This window comes from Phocoena sinus, chromosome 13, assembly GCF_008692025.1.
Source record: "Phocoena sinus isolate mPhoSin1 chromosome 13, mPhoSin1.pri, whole genome shotgun sequence".
In the NCBI taxonomy this organism is placed as follows: domain Eukaryota; kingdom Metazoa; phylum Chordata; class Mammalia; order Artiodactyla; family Phocoenidae; genus Phocoena; species Phocoena sinus.
Genome location: NC_045775.1, coordinates 20,777,538 through 20,795,045, shown reverse-complemented (window position 1 = coordinate 20,795,045; position 17,508 = coordinate 20,777,538). Strand labels below are relative to the sequence as shown.

Here is a 17,508-nt window from a genome sequence, read left to right as displayed (position 1 = left end):
ATCTGAGTAAATTTTAAAGTTCTTATTGGCTTTATTCAAGGATTCATGAATCAGGTGGCATCCAATCTAGCAGACAGAAAGGAGCTCGGATGAGCTGTATGAAAGGAAAGATTTTTATAGGCAGAAGGAAGGGGGAACAAGGAAGGTATAGTGGCAAAAAGTAGATTGGAGTCACAAGGTCACTTCCTTTAACAGATGGCAGGGGTCTATCAGACTTCACTAGTGACAGGTTTAAGATTCCATTTCTGGGAGAGCTGAAACTGTAATTAAGTTTCAGTTTGGTGATGTGGGGCTTAGCATGAGTGACTCCATTTGGGGCCTGTTGTCTTGTTTTTAACATATGGTAATTTTGCTTAATATTTTGAGGAACTGCCAAACTCTCTTCTAAAGCGTCTGCACCATTTAACATTCCCACTAGCAGTGTAGGAGGGCTCCAATTTCTCTACGTCCTCACCATCCTAGTGGGTGTGCAATGATATCTCAGTGTGGTTTTGATTTGCATCTCCGTCATGGCTAATGATGGTGCTTTTCACGTGCTCCTTCATATATATCTTCTTTGGAGAAGCGTCTATTCAAATCCTTTGCCCATTTTTTTAGTTGGGCTATTTGTCTCTATTGTTGAATTCTTAGCATTCTTTGTGTATTCTGGATACAAGTTCCTTCTCAGTCCTTTTTGAATCTGAAGAGACATCTAAATCAAGGTCAGAGCAGGGGTTACAATTTTAACAGTTGGTGGAGTTCCTTGGCAGGTGAGAGAAACCTTGCAAAGAATGCATTTTGTCCCACGCAGAGGATTCCTGCAGGGATGGACCCTGGAGGGGAAGTGTGTAGAACTGTCAGGGCATGCCTGGGCCTGCTCTCTGTTCAATTACACCCCTTTCAGAACCCCTGCCAAAAGGGGAGTTTGAGAGATTTGACAGGCTGGAGGAGGGTAGGAACGCTTGCTGGTTAGTGCATTGAAGGCGGAATTGTATGGGGAATTTTTCTTTCTTTTTCTTTTTCTTTTTTTAAAGGAGCATAGGCTTTTATTTCTTGAGCAGATGAGATGGCACATAGAAAAGCATTTCGGAATTACAAAGCGATGCAAATGTAAGGTGATATTCTTATTGTTACTATTGTTATTTGTAGGAACGGATGAAAACCCTCTCTAGGATGAGAGCCTGTGTGTAGGGGTGGAGTGGGCAGAGATTGGGGAGTGGGAGTTGTGAGGGGATAAAAGCTAAAGGAGTGAGGAGGGTAGCAGAGTTTGCAAACCTTGGTTACCTGTGTGTGAGATGAGAGAGAAACACCTCTGTGATTTCTGGCATATTCCTTTACCACCTGTCTAATTATTTACTTAATATTTTTCTCTAGATGGGCTCCTATTTCTTTTCATCAAACAGATATATTTAGAAAGGAAACATATCACAGGTAGAAATGGCAAACCTGCATCAGTTTCAAAAAGGAATGGACAGGGGCTTCCCTGGTGGCGCAGTGGTTGAGAGTCCACCTGCCGATGCAGGGGACAGGGGTTCGTGCCCCGGTCCGGGAAGATCCCACATGCCGCGGAGCGGCTGGGCCCGTGAGCCATGGCCGCTGAGCCTGCGCGTCCGGAGCCTGTGCTCCGCAATGGGAGAGGCCACAACAGTGAGAGGCCCGCATACTGCAAAAAAAAAAAAAAAAAAAAGGAATAGACAATATAAGCAAATATAAGGAAAACTAAACAGTGTCCTTAAGTTCTAGCTGGATGCTGTTGCTTTCTGGGTCTGGAAAACTCTCCAGACTTAGCCTGGCTCACTCTCCTTGTCGCTCAGGTCTCTACTCAAATGGCCACTCTTCAGGAAACCTCCCCAGCCCCACCCCCTCTCCATCCTTGCTTTATTTCTTTTATAGCCCTTACCACAATCGAAGGGATGTTGGTTTTCCTATGGGCATCTGGTGCCACGAGGGCAGCGCCTTGTTTGGCTTAATCACTCTGTCTTCACTGCCGGGCTCAAGAAAGAGTTGAGGGGCTTCCCTGGTGGCACAGTGGTTAAGAATCCGCCTGCCAATGCAAGGGACACGTGTTCGAGCCCTGGTCTGGGAAGATCCCACATGCCGCGGAGCAACTAAGCCCGTGTGCCACAACTACTGAGCCTGCGCTCTAGAGCCCACAAGCCACAACTTCTGAAGCCCGCGCGCCTAGAGCCCTTGTTCCGCAACAAGAGAAGCTACTGCAGTGAGAAGCCCGTGCACCGCAACACAGAGTAGCCCTGCTCACCGCAACTAGAGAAAGCCTGCGTGCAGCAACGAAGACCCAACACAGCCAAAAATTAATTAATTAATTAATAATAATAAAAAAAGAGTTGATTAAGTAAGCCGCGTGGCTTACGGGATCTTAGTTCCCTGACCATCAGGGATCGAACCCGTGCCCCCTGCTGTGGAAGCCAGGAGTCCTAACCACTGGACCGCCAGAGAATTCCCGCTAGTTTGTTTTTGTTCTCCTTTTAGCAAGTGTCAACGAGGTGTTAAAGGCACATGCCAGCAGCGCTGCCACTGGCACCTCATGGGACAGGAGGGCTGAGCGAAACTTCAGAAGGAAACAGCCGTCTGGGGTGCGGCCCTGCAGCTCCCCTGGCTCCCACCCCGCACTGTGGGGATGCCCAGGCTTGCAACGACAATCCAGGCTTCGGATCCTCCCTTGGCCCTGGCCAGCTGAGTGACCCCACAGCATTCCTGAACCTCACCAGCTTCGGCCTTCCCCAGGACTCTTTGAGCACAGGAGACAGCTCCTATGGACACACCTGATGAGAGAAGCCGCTCAATAAGTGAGAATAGAAGATCAGATGGTTTGCCAGAAGATGGGATGTAATTACTGACTTTGCCTGCTAACATCCTATGCTTTCTTCCAGGCCCAACTTTAAAAAGTAATAATATTGTTTACCCTTTACGGAGAACTCATCACGTGCCAGCTACCTTGCTATATAAGAGGTTTATATACCTATCATTTAATTTTAGCCTTGCAATAATCCTATAAAGTAGGGATTTATTATTCCCGTTTTAAAGCTGAGGGAACTGAGGGCCAGAGTAGTTTTATGACTTGTCCAAGGGGATGCAGCAAGAAGTGATGCAGGCAGCCCACATTCTTAACCATGACATTATAACAACCACTTAAATGCCACCTCCTACACGAAGACTTTCCGTCCAGCGGTCTCCTCTTCTAAATACTCATAACTCGTATTACCTCTCTGATGACATCTCTACTCCATCTCCCATGGTGTGTGTGTGTGTGTGTGTGTGTGTGTGTGTGTGTGTGTGGCAAGTATCCATCCCTCGAGGGCTGAGACCACATTCACCTATCTCTCCCCAGGGTCAAGCCAAGCACCTGACATACTGTGGATACTCTACCTGTGTCTGTCCAGTAAATAAGGACTAAGCGCTCCTGGGTTTCTTCTGCAAGTCTCCATCTCTGTGGAGGGCAGATGAAGAAAAATGAGCAGCTGCATTTCCAGAGATGTAAACTAGCTCTATCAGGAAGCCCCTGGGATGTTTACCTAGGACAGCATGTGGAAGGACATGGGTACACGAACCAGGAAACCGACACTGGCACTGAGACTAGGGGAGGGGGTGGCTTCGGGAGGACCCTCCTGGCGGGCAACACTGACGTCTGTGCTGGACTTCTCCGTCTTTCCAGATTCTCTCTCCACTCTGCTCTCAGTCCCCACAGGAGATCAGAGGAAGAGGAGGGGGTGGCGTGTGGATATTGATTCCATGGGCATTGGTCCAGGACTGGTAACAGCTCTGTGGTTTCTGACCCGGATGCCATACTATCCCGGGTGATTTCCACACTCCCTGACCTTGTCTTTGAAGAGTCCCTTTATTAGACCCTCTTCATATGATCCTGATTTGACTGTGCCCTCTGCTCCTTCAGGGACCTGACGGATGGGTAAAATGCCATTTTCTGTGCTCTTTGGGCCACGTCTTGATGTCAAAGTCTATGCTTACTCATCCCACACCTGGCATAGTGCTTGGGGCGTGGTTCTAATAGCTAACACTTGTCAAGCATTTATTACGTACAAGGCACCGTTACCTGTATTGACTCAAATAATCCTCACAACAATCCCGTGATCCTCATCCCCATTTTACAGATGAGGAAACTAAGACCCAGAGAGGTTGGTTAACTTGCCCCAGATCACATGCCTTGTCAGCATGTGGCACGTGCCGACAGTGTGACTCTCAAACCTGCTATTGGGCTGACTTTCTGTTTGCTGTTTGGGGAGTGATGTCTATTAGCCTCGGGAACCAAAAGAATCTGTTTCTTCGCCCACTCAGGTGCTCAGGTAGAATGGGCAGAAGGCGGAATGTAGGTCACCAAGGCAACCGATCACTTGGTGCACAGCTGGTGAGCCCTTGGGGCTGAGGTTCCACTGCTGGCAGAGAAAAGGGTAGGGTTGGCATGGGGCAATGTTTGAGGTACCAGATGAACTGGGAGGACTTGGAAGAATACCAGGTGGGTAGATCAGGCAGGAGATTCTGGGCAGAGGTGGAAGCTTCCCGAAGCAGGTGGGAAAACTCTTGCGGTGGCCCTCGCCTTCACTAAACCTACATCCATCTGACCCGGACCAGCCTTCCGAGGCTTGTCTCTTGCTCCAGAGCCCAGGATTTTAGCCTTGTCTCCGATCCTTTCTGCAGGTCTGTGCCAACATGCTCCCTCCCAAGACCATCAGAGATGGGGGAGGAGGGTGGGGTACCATTACCTCCTCTGCACCACCCCAGGTATCCACTGCCCAGGGCTGGGAGCCTCCATTCCCTGGCTGTGCAATGAGAGCACGAGCTTTTTCTCATCAACCCCTGAAGCTCCCCGCTCCCCGGGGGGCCAGGGCAGGGCTGGACAGAGCGGGCAGGTCACTTCTCTGTGGTTTGTTGCAGGCCTTGACCTTCTTGACCAGAGATGAAATCCTGTGGTGAGTAGAGGGGGCCCCCTTTCCCTCCCCTTGAGCCGAAGTCTTGCCCTGGTACAGCCTCACTCAAATCCTCGAGTACGGTCCCTGCTCAGAACAGCAGAGTCCTGGAGATGAGGCTGGCAGTGGCCAGGCAGAGACGGACCCCAACCCCGAGGGTCCAAGGTCATGATTCCCAGGGCCTGACTACAGTTGAGTGAAAAGTCAGGCCTTAGGTTGCTATGGGATCCAAGGCAAGGTTTCTTCATAGAATCACAGAGGTGGACAGGGCCTCCCTGGGATGATGAGCCAAAGGAGGAAAGGACTTAGGAAACAGGTCTGAAGCCCGTTTGGCTGCAGAACCCAGTAGCTGGGTAAAGCTGATGTGCTGTTGAATCTCTCGTAGCCCTCCCTTCCCTCCCAAGCTTTGCTTCAGTGCCTCTCAGCACTGGGAGTGTGGGTGAGCAGTCCACAGCCCCTGTTCTCATGCAGGTGATGGCCAGTGGGGAAGGCTCCAGGCCAAGACAACCATCACGAGGATCCCTCATGGGACTGCGGAGGGAGTAGACGGCATGGAGATGTGTGAGCGCTCGGCCCCGGGCCAAGAGCTCAAACTTGTTAGAGGAATAAAGGAGCTTCACTAAGGCATTGGGGTGGGTGGGGTGAGGTTGGAGTGAGGAGACCATCCTTAGACCCACAGGGCTCTCTCCCCTCATTGTCTCAGCTTGGACTCACCCTCCCCAACATCACGCCCAGCCTGGAAGCCACACTTCCCACTCAGGGTGCCAGGCGGGGCAATGATTCTGCCACAAGCATGAGACTCCCCAGGCACAGATGGGGGCTGAGAGATGGCGGGGGCACAGGGAGTGACAGAGACCAGGGACAGTCACGGGGTTACATCACTTTCACTTTAAAATGAATAGTTGCTCACTTTTTGAAATATAGAAAAATAGGACAAAACTCCAAATAACCAATATCCTACTACCCATACATCCTTTTTGATATTTTCTAAAAAGGAACACTTGAATAAAAATGAAATGAAAATTTAAAAGTAATATGTGAGCATGGCTAGAAAATTCAAGTAGCCTAGAAACTTCTAAGTGAAAAGTAAATGTCAGGGGCTTCCCTGGTGGCGCAGTGCTTGAGAGTCTGCCTGCCAATGCAGGGGACACGGGTTCGTGCCCTGGTCCGGGAAGATCCCACATGCTGCGGAGCGGCTGGGCCCGTGAGCCATGGCCGCTGAGCCTGCACGTCCGGAGCCTGTGCTCCGCAAAGGGAGAGGCCGCAACAGTGAGGGGCCCGCATACCGGAAAAAAAAAAAAAAAAAAAAAGGAAATGTCTCCCTCCCCTTCCCAGGCCTTCTCCCTGAAGATAGCCACTGTTCACAGTTACTTTCACATCGAGGCTTCCAGAAAAAAATTTCATAGATCTACATAAGCATCCTTCAAAAATTTTATCCCATTCATACTGTAGCACTTACCCATTTATAGCGAAGCATCATACTGTCCTTGACCTTTTTTTTTAAGTTTTTACGTTGGCTAGTTTCACATACAGCACATAGAGACCTGCCTCATTCTTTTTAATGGCTAAGGAGCATTCTTTCCTATAAAAGATATATCATTTATTTTACTACCCACCCCATAATGTACACTTAAGTTGTTTATGGGTTTTAGTTCTACCAAGAATGCTATAGTAAACAAATATTTATGTATGAAGAGCTTATCCAACAGGTCAGATTAAATCCATAAGAGAGATTTCTAGCTATAGAAATGCTGGGCAAAGGGTGGCTATGTTTAAAATGTTGACAGGGATGATGGGATTGTGCTGTGCCAATTTATCTTCTCAGCACTTGAGCATGGATATGCCTGCTCCCCTCTCCATCCAGAAAGTTCAAAGACTCTCACATCATCTTTGGGTCGCTAGGGCTCCTCACATGTGCCTCATGCACCTTGCCTCAGGGAGCTTCCGGAGCCTCCATTAAAATTAATAAGTAAACTAAGTTCTCCATTAAAACTAGTAAGTAAACTAAAAAAAAAAAAAAAGGAAGACAAGGGCACCAGGAAACAGAGGATGTCAAACAATGGAATTACAAAGATGACAGTGAAGAAAAGCCCATGATACTGGTGCATGCAGCAGGCCAGCAATGAGTCCAGATTAGAATTAAAGAGTTAGGAGTTCCAAGAGTGATGCCCCCAAGAAAACAAAATGAACCTATAGGTGGTGTGATGTATATAACCCTATTAAGAGCAACTTTAGAGTTCTGCAGAAAGTTTTGGGATGAAATAATGATAGAAACACTGAAACCTAAGCAAAAGGAAGACAAAGTGATTATTAACTCTGGGAAAAACAAAGAGTCTTGCAAGAAAGAAAAATGTAATCACGTTGCACTAGGGAACTCAGCTGTGAGCAATGTTTGAATAATACATACATAATATGTAATAATATATACAAATGTAAAAATAATATGTATATAATAATAACATAAACACTGAATTTTGATTCAGGCAACTCGTCTTATATTGGGAAGTTAGGGGAAGGAGAAGTAGTATACAGAGAGAGAGAAATTCTCTCTTTTTTTTTAATAGTAAGAGGGCACAAAATAAAGTCTATAATGAAAAAAATACCAATAAACGGCAGTATCAGCAGTGTCTTTAGAAATACTATGCAAATATTAAGGAAAAACCAAGAGAAATAGCATATTTTTCTTTTAAATGCCGCCTCTGGAGAGCAGGGGTAAAAAGGTGGTATAGGACACTGGGTATTAGTGATATTAATTGTGAGCCTTATAGCGCTATTGGCTTTTTTAACCGATTTATCTGTCTTACTTTGGTAAACTAGACTGGTATATATAGGACGCTACAGTTTTTGTAAAATAAAGTGTTATACATCCATGCATACGCACACACACAGAGAATACCTTAGGAACGGGACACGCGCACGCGCTGCTCTTAGGTCAGCTCCTCGGAGGGGACCTGGGCACTGACTACATTAGCGTTCGTGTGGACGCACTGTCTGTAACGTGAAGGGGCAGCTTCGATATGGGTGCCCAGCAGCACTTGCCGTGGCTCCGGGAGCAGATGGTACGTGATGCTCAGGGGAGAAAGCAGCCGTCATGGGCTGCCACGGCCAAGTTGAGCCTGACTAAGCTCCGATCGCTTTTGAACAATTTTCCGACGTCACCTCTGACAACGTGCTGTGATTTTCCTACAAACGTGACAAAGGAACGTGGCTTGGTTGACTACACTTGGATGGAGTTAGCCAGTTGAAAAACAGTGACCCAGAGACTGATAAACAGGTCATCTTTGCAGGAGAGTGCCTCTGCCCTCGTCTAAATGCTTTCCCACCTGTGGCTTGCATAGGGCATAAAGGCCTGGTCACTGGATCTGCAGACGACACATACTGGGAGAGGCAGACCACATGTCACAGCTTCTTCCCCGTCCAGGGCTGCCTTGGCTCAGCTCTCCAAGAAGGGGTCTGTCCACCCTAAATTTCTAGCCTGTGGGAATCTCCTTTCACATCCCGTTGCTCTCTGAAAAGAGCTGGGTCCCTTTCATCCTCAGCTTTCAGGTCAGCCTTCTATGACTTCTGGTTAAATGTGCTGCCCTAGAAACTCCTGCCTTCCGGATGTCTCTTTGGGCTCCGTGCACTGGCCCTCCAGGGCCCTCATCTTCAGCTGTGGCTCTAGACCCCGGGTCTGGGACCTGACTCAAAAAGGGCACGTGTGGCTTCCTTTAGACCTCTGTGGCTGGGCCTGGGTCCACCCAACTCAGTTTGAGCAATTTAGATTATGCTGTATCACTCAGGGATGGCTCCTGACACGATCTAGGGCTCGGGGTGGATCTGACGTGGGAGCCTGAAGCCTTGCCCCTAGCTCCTGCTCAGGCTGACCTGGCCATAAGGCCCCTCTATCCTCTTAGCAACCTTGAGGTCCCCCAAATTTTCAGTCTCCAGGCCCCGTCCTGGCCGTTAGCCCCTGGTCCTCCTGGAGCACCAGGAGGTCAGCAGGCAGAGTGGTTACACGCTCGCTTCCTGGAAGCCAAAGCCTGGAGTTCGAGGCTCAGCTTTGCCATTTACTTGCCGTGTGATCTTGAGCGAGTTTCTTACCCTCAGGGAGCCTCAGTTTCCACACTCACAAAAAGTGTCATATGTATCAACCTCACATGATTGTTACTAGGACAATAAGATGATCAAATCTGTGTCAGGAGTTAGAGCAGTGCCTGGCACAGGGATCGGCGCGGAGACTGTGGTAGCTGTTATTTTCATGGTATTATCACTTCCTTTTTGCAAATGAGGAAACTGGCGCAGAGAAATGAAGTGATTCGCCCAAAGTCACACAGCTTGGAAGAAGCAGATCATAGGACTAAAAGCCACATTTTTCAAGCTAAAGATAGGGCCATTTATTTATAAAATACCTGCAGGCCATTCCATGGGGCAAAGAAAAATTGACCCCATGGGATGGGAGTGAAGCCCAGGTCGTGGAGCCCAGGCTGGGGTGGAAGGTGTGGAATTGGAGGCTTTCACTGGAGCCGGGTTCTCAGTGCTACCTGTATAATACAAATACAGAAGCATGTAGAACCTATAGGGGCCTGGGCCCCATGCTAGCCTTGAATGAGAATCTCTAGAGCTGAGTACGGATACTTTCACAAGCTCCTCACATGATTGTAATGTGGGACCCAGTAGAAAAAGGCTAAATTGGAGGGCCTCAGAGGCAAGGATTTGGACAGGATGCCAGAGAGGGGCCCAGAGTGCCTGCACTGGAGGATGGAGGGGGGTGACTGAGACTCATCGGACAGAGGGCAAACGGAGGCCCAGAGTGGACACGGCAGGTCCAAGTCCCGCAGAGCCCGCGGACAGCCCCTCCCCTTGTCTGGCCAGGTGTGGCCGGAGATGCAGCTTGGGTTGCTTGTTTTCTGGCAGGCGGGATGTGTGAGTTTTTCAAATGGCTTTGACTTTTGAGTCTATTAGTGATTAATTCAGAGCTCCATTTAGAGCTAGCTGATCCATATTTGGAGGAGCAGAACATTTTGTGGCAGCCAAGGCGCAGCCACGATTCATCTGCGGGCAGCCCACCCACATGGCAGCCTGAGAAGGCACGAAGTCTGGGCAGGGCCCTCTCACAGCACCCCCTAACCCAGAAGGCTCTTCGGGGTGGGGGGTTGGGCCTGAGAGTCTTTCACCTGGGTGGGAGGTGGATCCTTTAGAGGTGGGCAGTACAGCCCAAAGAGCCTGGCTTAGGGTTCAGACCCCACTCTACCTCTTCCAAGCTGCATGACCTTGGGCAGACCCCTTCAACTCTCTGAGCCCCGGTTTACGCATCTACGGAAATGATCGCCCCTATACCTCTCACGCAGGGTTGCTGGGAAGATTCAATGAGCTGATATGCTTGGATGCACTCAGCACACAGAGCTTGGGACACAAGAAGGGGGGTGGTAACGGCAGTGGAGGTTCCTTCCTTTCCCCCTGCAGTCCTTCTGAGACCTCCCTCTCTGGGCTCCTGGGGAAGGAGCTTTGGCGTCTGCAGCTCTGGCTTCACGCTTACCCCTGTGTGACCTTAGACAAGGCCAGTTAGTTTACCTCCTTGAGCCTCAGTTTCCTCGTTTGTAAAAGTGAGATAATGGTCCCTACCTTTCAAGATTGTTCTGCAGGTTCCACGAAAAACGTCCATGCGAGCTGGCAGTGTGCAGCAGTCACTCCCAGTGGAGGAACAGGGTGGGGGACAGCGGGAGTAGCCCACCCTGGGCAACGGCCATACAGGTGCCTGGCCTCAGAGAAGTCTTAAAAATTAATATAATGTACTGAAAGTCAGTCTGCTTTTTATCTCCCCACAACAGCAATTCTGACAATGACAGTGATCAAATGCTCCTTTGGACTGGGGCAGACTACTGCCAGCGCCCCTTCCCCTTGTAGGCCACTGGACCCTCCAGGGGCGATGGCTTCCCTCTCCTCCTTGCTGTCCTTCAGTGTCCCTCCTCCCACCCATACTCTCCTGGAGACTGTCTCTCCTCCCCCATTTCACACCCCACTTCTTGGCTCTCTCCCCAACTTGTCGGTGTAAAGTCTCTGGCAACAGTTGGGGCCCCATACAAGGCTGACAGAGTTCATTCTCCAGAATGTGGACTGGGGTGGGGGGCCACAGGATGAGGGCTTCCCCTCCTGGCCGGGGGCAGAGTTCTCTCCTGCCTGCTTCCTCTTTGTGATCACACAGCCATTTCCCCCTCTACCTGCCTGTGCCTTGTAAACAAAATCCCTTGGAGCGGTGAGGAGGCCTGCAGACAGACATTGATTATTGGATCGATGGGGACAGTTGTTCAGTCCCACAGTCTGGAACCAGCGCACTGGCCTCGGGTGGCTGTGTGATTTGCTGGCTGCAGGCAGCTGGGTTCTAATCCTGGCTCGGCCACACCGACGGAGCGACCTCTTTTCTCTGAGCTGAGTCAAGGGTGGGGCTGGACAGATGGCCTGGGGTGGCATGCCGACATCCCCAAGGCCCTGCTGGTTTCTCCATCGTAAATGAGGGGCTGGAGCGCGAGAGGACAGAAGTCCTTCCGGTGCACTTGCAGGTTGTTCAGGTTACAGAGCACACATTCACATACCTTTCCTCGAGCCTGGCGTATCTTTGCATCCACCACGGTGCGCTGGGCACACTGGAGCACCAGGGATGTTTCTGGAAGGGTGGAATGATCTATAACTGTTTTCTCTGTGTCAGTTAATTCTGAGTCCCCTTCCTCCAAAGAGAGCCCGTGGGAGAGGGGGCCTGCTGGTCCCCACTCCCAGCCCACCACGCCTCTCTTCTTAGCATCCACGACTCCTTCCTGAAGCTCTGTCCCCACGGGAAGTACTACAAGGAGGCCACCTTGACCATGGACCAGGTCAGCTCCCTGCCAGCTCTGAGGGTGAGTCCACGGGGTGGGGTGGAGGGGGTGGGGGCGGCCTCATTGGGATCTGCTGAGGCGTGGAAAGCACTGGTCTCAGTGTCCTCACCTGTGAAATGGGTGGAGTGGTGGGCCGGCTCAGATTCCATGTGCTCCCTGAGGCCCTGTGCACTCCAACAGGCTGTGTTTGCACGAGCTGCCAATCTTTTAGGGACCGTCCTTGAGCTTTTGTCCCTGTTGTGAAAAGACCCTGCCCTTCCCCCAGGGTGCCTGGAAGAGCCCAGAGGTGCACGATAAAAGGGCTCCCCAATCACTCCTGAGATTTTAATTAAACTTTGTGCAAAGCATAGAGAGGCAATGCCAGGTTAACAAATAACAGCAGTGTCAGGCTTCCTGATTTTTCATTCGGATCTTGGCAGAATAATGGTTTGAAGGTGTCATTGTGCAATGAGAGCCCATCTTCATTTCTGTCTGGAGCAAGACAGGCTCAGAGAGCTGTGGGTGCCTCTTTAAAGAGGGCCGGGGGCGGGTGGCAGAAGGGGTTCTGAGGGAGAGATGGTGGGTGGGGGAGGGGCGGCCCCTCCGAAGTGACAGACCTGTTCTAGGGCAAAGACAGAGAAGGAACACATAGCCCGGGACTTGCAGTAGAGGCTGGAACTGAGAAGACAAGGGAACCAGAAGGGGTGTGGGATCTCGGGGGGAGCTGGGAGCAGAATCCTCAAAAAGGTGACATCATTGGAGAACGTGTCTATCCCAGATGCAAAATGGGGAGCCTGTCCTCCAGGGACCCCCTCCTCACACACACAGCCCTGCACACCCTCACACCCGCAAACACTCAAACACAAGGTGGGGGACTTCTCCCAGACCTAGACTGAGAGGCAAGGCTGAATGGGGAGCTTCTGCCCTCCCCTCCCTGGACAGGCGGTGGTGTCACTGTTCAGTCCCAGAATATCTGAATGCTAAGCTTGGAAAGAAACTTAGAAACCACCAGTCTAGTCACTTTCCAGTATTCTCCATTCTGGTTTTATCCATCGGAAAACTGAATCCCCAAGAGGGAAACAGCTTACCCAGGGCCACATGACACAGCAGAGCCTGGAAGTCAGGCAGGACTCTGACCCCACAGCCGGGCCTGCACTTCCAATCAGGGCTTGGCTCGGTGCTGACATGTGTCTGGGGCTGCCAGGCGCCTTGGGGAGCAGCGGGCAAAGACCCGCCCTAGAGGGCTGGTACGGAGGGTGCGGCATGACCAGTGGCCCCAGCGCTCTGGATGGACCCAGCACACCCTAGTCACGCGTGGGGGCTCTGATCTGAGCCCCAGAGGAGAAATCACTGGACTAGGTCAGAGGGCTGGGTCCGGACCCAGCTCCATCACACTCCACGGATGACACATCTCCCCTCTAAGTTTAATCTCCGGTCTGTAAAACAACATGCACGCCCTGCGCTGTGTAACAGACCTTGCAGGGATGAGCCATGGTCCTCTGCACCCTCCATTTTGCTCACCTTCCTCTCCCTTTTCTTGGGGTCTGGGGTGGGGCTGCCAAGGCTGGAGAAGAATGGAGGAGGGGCAGATGGGCACTTGGGCAACAACCCCGGGTGGTCTGGGGTCTGCTTGGCCGCGGGCTCATCATCTGGCAGACAAGGGCTGGGGGCCGATGCAGCAGAAATGTCAGGCTACTGTAAAGTGCTGTGATGTGTGAGGGGCTGTGGGCGGACCACCGCCCCAGGGTGAGGCCACAATCTGGGTCATCTCTGGAGCCCTAGAGCCCCAGGAGTTTGTTCACTGGACAGTGGCTGGGGACTGAGACGGGGTCTTGGGACGAGAGTAATTTTACATTTCTTATTTCATCCTTTTAAACGGTCATTATTTTATTCTATCCTACAAATAAAAACCACATCATCGCAGAAAAACTGGAAAACACAGACAGAAAAGCAAAAATATGGTAAAAATCATCACGTAGCCTACCTCAGGGTATGACTGTCATGATCATCTTGCCTTATTTCTTTCCACACTTTTTTTTTAATGTGGATATATAAGTGTTTATTGGGATCACACTGACTTTTTTGCTTGTTGCTTTTTTTTTTTCTTCCCTTTTTTAGTTTCTTTGTTGCTTTTCCAACTGGTTCTGAACAACCAGTACCATCTCATGAATTGAGGACACGGAGCCTTTGCCACATCTAGAGAACTAGGGGGCAGGGCATAGGGCCAGGACCGGAAGAGCTGGCTTTGAACTCACTTGCTAGGCAAGTGATCTCAAGCAAGTCACTTCACAAAAGGAATGATTGAGGGTGAGGGGGAAGCAAATAGACCCCAGCAAAAGACTAGGAGGGAGGGGTGCAGCGTGGAGCTGTTTTCCTGCAAGTGAAAGGCCTGGCTCTAGGTGCTCCCAGGCATAGGCATGGGTCCAAGGACGTAGGTTTCTCCACAGTAGAAGGAAGCACGTTTTAATCATCAGAGCTGCATGCAGAGGGAATGAGCTCCCTGTCCCTGACGGGCACCAAGCGGGAGGCTGGCCAAGCATTCAGCTGGGGTGTTCTAGCACACACCTAGGTATCAGAGGAGACTGGACTGCGTGCACTGGTGCCCTCCTCACCCTCCGGGTCTGAAGTTCTGATTCTACCCTGGAGCTTGGTCTTACTCTCCTTCGTGTCATCTACCACAGTGTGTCCCAGACTTTGGACTTCATAGTCCGATAAAATCCACCACCCCCCAACTCAAAAAATTATTATTTTGAGGAAGGACTAGTTAGAAATGCCAACTTTCCAATTTTGCCAAGTAAAGACTTAAAACATGTCTCCACAATCATCATTCATTTTTAAAAGATGTTCATTTTAGAACAAAAACGTAAGAAGGATCTAATCCCAGAAGCAATAACAGTTCTTTCCACACACATCCCCTTTTGTTCTTATTTTTCTCCCTCTGTTACTGGTTGTCAGGAACTTTGTCCCTGATCGTGCCTGGTCCTCAGACTAGCATTTGGGGTTTTAGATCCAGGACTCAAGTTTCCGTCTGTGCCTTTCCTATCTCGGTCGAAGCAGAAAGCTGACTTCCCAAAAGGAGCAAGGAGAGGGTTGATGGGAGGTGGGGCCCCAAGTGTCCCCGTGTCCTCTGCAGCCCCAAGGACGGGAGCTGGGTGACTCACCCTGCCCAGAACACATCTCTGGAAAAGCATTGAGAACGGGGCCCCAGGGAGCTCTGCGTACTGGTATTACTTGGCTCAGGGTCCTGAGTGATCTGGGAAGAAAGTTCTGTTTTCTTAACTTGGATTCACTCGTGGAAAAAGTAGGTTGGTTAATATTGGGAAGCATCTGTCTGTCAGCGGAGGGCAAGGCAACAGCGGCCTGGGCAGCAGAGGCTAGCGGAAAAGCCTGACCACAGGAAGGCCCTGCTGGGCCAGGACGCACTGCCCCTTTTTGCCGAGAAGTTTCTGTTTTCTTTTTGTCTGTCGCTCTGTTTGGTGTATTTAGAAGTGAATTAGCTCAGTGTTTCTGTTCTTGTAAATAATGATCTTGCTTTCTGTAAACATGAATGAGGAGTGGCATGGTGTGACCCGCCTGGGTTTCTAGTTTCTGGGACCAGGACAGCCAGCAGCAAGACCTGGGGGGAAGGTACTGGGGTCTCACAGGGGGTCTGGTGGAAGCTCCCACACTGAACAGGGCCACCGCGCACCTCCAGCCTCTTCCCACCTCCCTTTCTGGGGTTCCTGCAGGCAGGTGGTCTGTGCACAGCCTGGTGCCTACTACGTTTTATCCCAGCATCAACTCTGTAAAAGCACTGAGAGGCTTGGAAACCCGTCCGAGGTGTCAGGAGACGTTCCAGGTATGGCTCCTAAGGTTTCAGCTCCAGCGTGGTTTCCATCCATCCCCAGTTTTTCTGGGCCTTTCGGAGGCCTGCCTATAGGCTACCTAGAATAGCTTGCAATAAACTCACTGCCGTCTCTTCTCGTGTATATTTCATCTTCCTCCCTTTGCTCTTTCTCCTGGGAGTTTTCCTCAACTTTATCTTCATGTCCAATTTAGTTTTTCACTTCTGCCATCATGATTTTCGTTTCCAAGGGCTCATTTTTATTCTCTGTTTATTTCTCTTTCTTTTAATAGTATGCTCTCATTTTTACTGGATGTAATGTCTTCTCTGATTTGTAATCCAAGGTGCTTTTTTCCACTAGCTTGTTTGGGTCACCATCTCTCATGTCAGAAGCGTTCCTTGGGTACTTGGTAACTGTCTGCTCATAATTAAGAGTGGGAGGTGGCTGCTAAAAAGCTGTTTCAGAACTCCAGTCTCTGGGTGGGGTTCGTCAACTGGGAGCTTCCCTGAAGGGTGAACTGAAGGGACCATTTCTTGAGGACAGTCAAGAACAGGAGGAAAGTTCTGGCTGTCAGGATCCTGGAGCTCAGCTGGGGAAGAATCACTGAGTAACCGCTGCTGTTCCCCTGTGTCCTCTCTGTCTTTGTAGGTCACGCCTCTAAAGACTGCTTTACTATAATTTTAGTGGGTATCGGAAGGGAATGAAAAGAGATGCAAGGGTTCAACCTGCTATCTTTATCCAGGATTGACACCTGATTTCCTGATGTTTAGTAATACGTTTCAAAAATGTTTCCAAAACACCCACTCCTCATTGCTGCTGGGATCTTGAGGGTCTCAGAATCTTCCACGCAGACAGCAGCTGCCCCCAAACTTTTCTCCTGGAGAGCTCTCCACGTCCGACCTCCCAGATGCTCCGCTTGGCTGGTATCCTCAGAGCCTTGCTCCCTGCTCTCCCCTCCCATCCCCACACCACCCTGCAGCCCGGCCAGGCTGCTCGGGGAGCCCCCTCCCTCCCCACGGACCCCTGGGAAAGGTCACTCTTTGTCCTGTTGATTATCAGAGGGCAATTCCCACGGAGAAGAGACATTTTTTGGAGTCTGATGAACAGGGCTTCCCACACCCGGTCCTTATCCATTCACCCCAGAAGTAGTTATTAGGCATTTACTATATGTTGTATATGGAGTGAGGTCTTGGGGGCCTAGAAGGCCTTTTCTCAGCAAATTCAGGGATAAGAACAAACAGGAGAATCGCAAACCTTGGGGGCTTTGCAGAGCTCAGATTCTCGACTCCAGTGCCCAATGCTGGGGCCCAGAGAGGCTCACAAAGTCTACACGGCGGGCACAGTCCCTCCCAGAGAGACCCAGCCCAAGACACCTTGGTCATGCTGCTGGTGCCCCTTCCACCTTCTTAGGGTGCTGAGCGGCTTCTGGGGCAGTCAGGCGAGTCTGGGCACAGCACCCCTCCCCAGGGGCCGGGGAAGGACCTCCCTAGTACTGTCCTGTGGCTGGGCCAGGGTCAGGGCTCAGCACTTGGGCGCTGCACTCAACTCTCCCGGCAGCCCTCGGCTCGCTGAGTCATTATCTGCCTTGACAGCTGAGGAAGCAGAGGGTCAAAGGGGGTAAGCAATTGGTCCAGTGAAAACTCTGTTATTATAAACGACCATCCTGCTTCGTCTGGCGGAGTCCCTGGCTGGAAGGGGTCTGAAAGGCCTTTGGGTTCTCTTCTTCCATGGGTGATGGCACACCCAGGAAGAACTGGAATCCACCTGTCCATCTGAGAAGCGGTTGGGGCGGAGGGATGGCAGTGACTGACTCTGGGGGTCTTCCTAGTGCAGTTGTGGATCAGCTTTGTCAGAGCCTTTTCATGGCCGCCTCGACAGATGAAAAATCTAAGGCCCACAGATGGGACATGACTGTTCAAGGTCAAGGGCCCATCA

General features: G+C 50.7%; 1 protein-coding gene across 1 annotated transcript in view; it reads left to right on the top strand.

Moving 5' to 3' along the window:
• The first annotated feature begins 4,359 nt into the window (after positions 1–4,359).
• CIB4 (calcium and integrin binding family member 4) overlaps positions 4,360–17,508 on the top strand; it is a 47,786-nt gene continuing 34,637 nt past the window's right edge. Inside the window, exons 1-3 of the mRNA XM_032653213.1 lie at positions 4,360–4,468; positions 4,888–4,922; positions 11,695–11,791. Of these exons, the coding sequence (XP_032509104.1) occupies positions 4,415–4,468; positions 4,888–4,922; positions 11,695–11,791 (186 nt within the window). The 5' untranslated portion in view covers positions 4,360–4,414. The remainder of the gene's footprint in view (positions 4,469–4,887; positions 4,923–11,694; positions 11,792–17,508) is intronic.